The sequence below is a fragment of the Charadrius vociferus genome, unplaced genomic scaffold, assembly GCF_000708025.1.
Source record: "Charadrius vociferus isolate BGI_N301 unplaced genomic scaffold, ASM70802v2 scaffold72, whole genome shotgun sequence".
Taxonomy (NCBI): domain Eukaryota; kingdom Metazoa; phylum Chordata; class Aves; order Charadriiformes; family Charadriidae; genus Charadrius; species Charadrius vociferus.
The window spans coordinates 4,535,925-4,538,829 of NW_009647830.1; the positions used below are offsets into that span (position 1 = coordinate 4,535,925).

General features: G+C 44.5%; 1 protein-coding gene across 1 annotated transcript; it reads left to right on the plus strand.

The window, feature by feature from the left end:
- The first annotated feature begins 129 nt into the window (after positions 1 to 129).
- Positions 130 to 1,881, plus strand: GALNT4 (polypeptide N-acetylgalactosaminyltransferase 4). The gene has a single exon (XM_009882614.1). The coding sequence runs from the start codon at positions 130 to 132 to the stop codon at positions 1,879 to 1,881; it is 1,752 nt and encodes a 583-aa protein (XP_009880916.1).
- Positions 1,882 to 2,905: the final 1,024 nt, after the last annotated feature.

The following is a 2,905-nucleotide window of genomic DNA, read 5'->3' on the forward strand; positions in this document are numbered from 1 at the left end:
AACTCGGCCGGCGGCCCGAGCCCGACTCTGGGGGTGCCTGGAGCCCCCTCCGTGCTGGGGGGCGCGGGGGGCGGCCAGCAGTAGTTCGGGGAGCTGCTCGCTGCTGGGGGTCCCTTTTAATCGGCTGCCATGAGGATCCGTCTGGCGAGAAGGTGGACGTGGGTCCGCAAAAGCTGCGTGTTTCTCGGCTTCTTGATGATCGCTTACTTCGCGGTCGAGCTGTCGGTTTCGTCCTTCGGTGCCTCCCTCGCCGGGGAGAGCATCACCAAAGGGAAATGGGAGAGGCGCTTTTCTGACGGAGCAGAAGAGACTGTGGATTTGGCTCGTCCAGTTTATGACAAATCCCCACCTGATCCTTATGCCCCAGGAGAATGGGGTAAGCCCTCTCGCCTGCAGCTGAGTCCTGAGGAAAAGAAACAGGAAGAAGAGCTGATTGAAAAGTACGCGATAAATATCTATTTGAGTGATAAAATCTCTCTTCACCGGCACATTGAAGATAATCGACTGAATGGCTGTAAAACTAAATCTTACGACTACAGAAGACTGCCCACAACATCTGTTATAATTGCTTTTTACAATGAAGCCTGGTCAACGTTGCTGCGGACGATACATAGCGTTCTTGAAACATCACCTTCAGTGCTTCTAAAAGAAATTATACTGGTGGATGACTTGAGTGACAAAGTGTATTTGAAGGCTGAACTTGAAAAATACGTAAGCAGTCTGAAAAGAGTTCGTTTGATAAGAACCAACAAACGAGAAGGATTGGTTCGTGCGCGCTTAATTGGCGCTACTTTTGCTACTGGTGATGTTCTCACATTTCTAGATTGTCACTGTGAATGTGTTTCCGGCTGGCTGGAACCACTGCTCGAGAGGATTGCTGAGAATGAGACTGTTATTGTTTGTCCTGTCATTGACACCATTGACTGGAAAACATTTGAATACTACATGCAAACAGCAGAGCCCATGATCGGGGGGTTTGACTGGCGGCTGACGTTCCAGTGGCACTCAGTCCCTAAACATGAACGTCTCAGGCGCAAATCTGAAACCGACCCAATCAGATCCCCAACTATGGCTGGTGGCTTGTTCGCTGTCAGCAAGAAGTATTTTGAGTACCTGGGTACCTACGATACAGGGATGGATGTTTGGGGAGGGGAGAACTTAGAATTATCGTTTAGGGTTTGGCAGTGTGGAGGCATGTTGGAAATTCATCCGTGCTCCCACGTAGGCCATGTGTTTCCAAAGCGTGCACCGTATGCCAGACCGAATTTCCTTCAGAACACAGCACGTGCTGCTGAGGTGTGGATGGATGAGTACAAAGAACACTTTTACAACAGAAATCCTTCAGCAAGAAAGGAAAAGTATGGAGACATTTCTGAAAGAAAAATACTAAGAGAGCGTTTGAAATGCAAGAGTTTTAATTGGTATTTAAAAAACATATTTGCTGAGCTGCATGTACCAGAAGATCGTCCTGGCTGGCATGGTGCTATCCGCAGCGCAGGAATAGCTTCAGAATGCCTTGACTACGTTTTACCAGAACATAATCCTACTGGGGCTCACCTTTCTCTCTTTGGATGTCATGGTCAGGGAGGCAATCAATTTTTCGAATACACGTCAAATAAGGAGATTAGGTTTAACTCTGTAACTGAGCTATGTGCTGAAGTCCCTGAGCATGAAGACTTCGTAGGTATGAGGAGCTGCCCAAAAGATGGATCTCCCATCCCAGAAATTATTATATGGCATTTCAAAGAAGATGGGACTATTTATCATCCTCATTCGGGAAAGTGCCTTACTGCTTATCGTACAACTGAGGGGCGTGCTGATGTGGAAATGAGAACTTGTAATGCTGCAGATAAAAATCAGATTTGGAAATTTGAGAAATAATAACTGCTGGTAGTATGAATCAAATGGACTGTGATCTCCAAGGTTTTTACATGTGTGAGCAGTTAGCGACGTTTGATTGTGTACCTTGGGATGCCTTCAGATGTGTCTGTAGTGGTGTAGAAAATCTGTCTCTGTGGTGAACTGTATGGAAAGCAAAAGTAAATACTGGGGTTTAGTTTCTAAAATGTTTCTAATACAGATCTAATGCCTTTTATTTTTGTAAAATTTTGATCTGTTATTTTCTTACTTTGGTCTGTCTTGATTATGGTAAAGCAAAGGCTTTTGAGTGGGTGGAAGAAGGATTTTTTTTTTTTTTTTTTCTTAAAAAGATAAGACACATTAAACCTGCAAGATAATGTTATGTGAAAGTAAAGATACTTCACTTTAGGAAGTAGAAGTTAAGGGTCTTGCAGTGGAATTAACTGACCTATGTTGCAGATACATTATAATACATGTATCTAACACCGTAAGTAATGCTACAGTAGCATGTGATTGACTTGACATTGCTGTGGAAAGCTGAATCTTAAGCCTTGTAATGTTGAGTCCCCATCCCTGGAGGTGTTCAAGGCCAGGCTGGATGTGGCCTTGGGCAACCTGGTCTAGTGGGAGGTATCCCTGCCCATGGCAGGGGGGTTGGAACGTGATGATCTTCAAGGTTCTTTCCAACCTAAACCATTCTATTATTCTATGATTCTGCAGTTTTCTGGGAATTTGCATGCTCTTAAGGTTTTCAGGGTGACAACTAGCTATGTTATGTTGAGGAAAACTAAGGGGTTTTTTAGTAGATGGGTTTTGACTCTGGTTTGCAGTCTTGTGCCTATTCTGGAAAACTTACCTCATGAGGGTTACTCAGGAGCTCTCAGGCATTTAGAGAAGAGCGTAGTCACAGTGAAACCAGGGGCATGCTGGCGGTACCACAAATGGGAAGAAATACGGATGGCTACAAGTAAGAACTCTATTTAAAGGTAACGGAGAAGGAAAGAAAGTACAGAATTGCATTAGCTACTGCTATTTTGTAGCTATA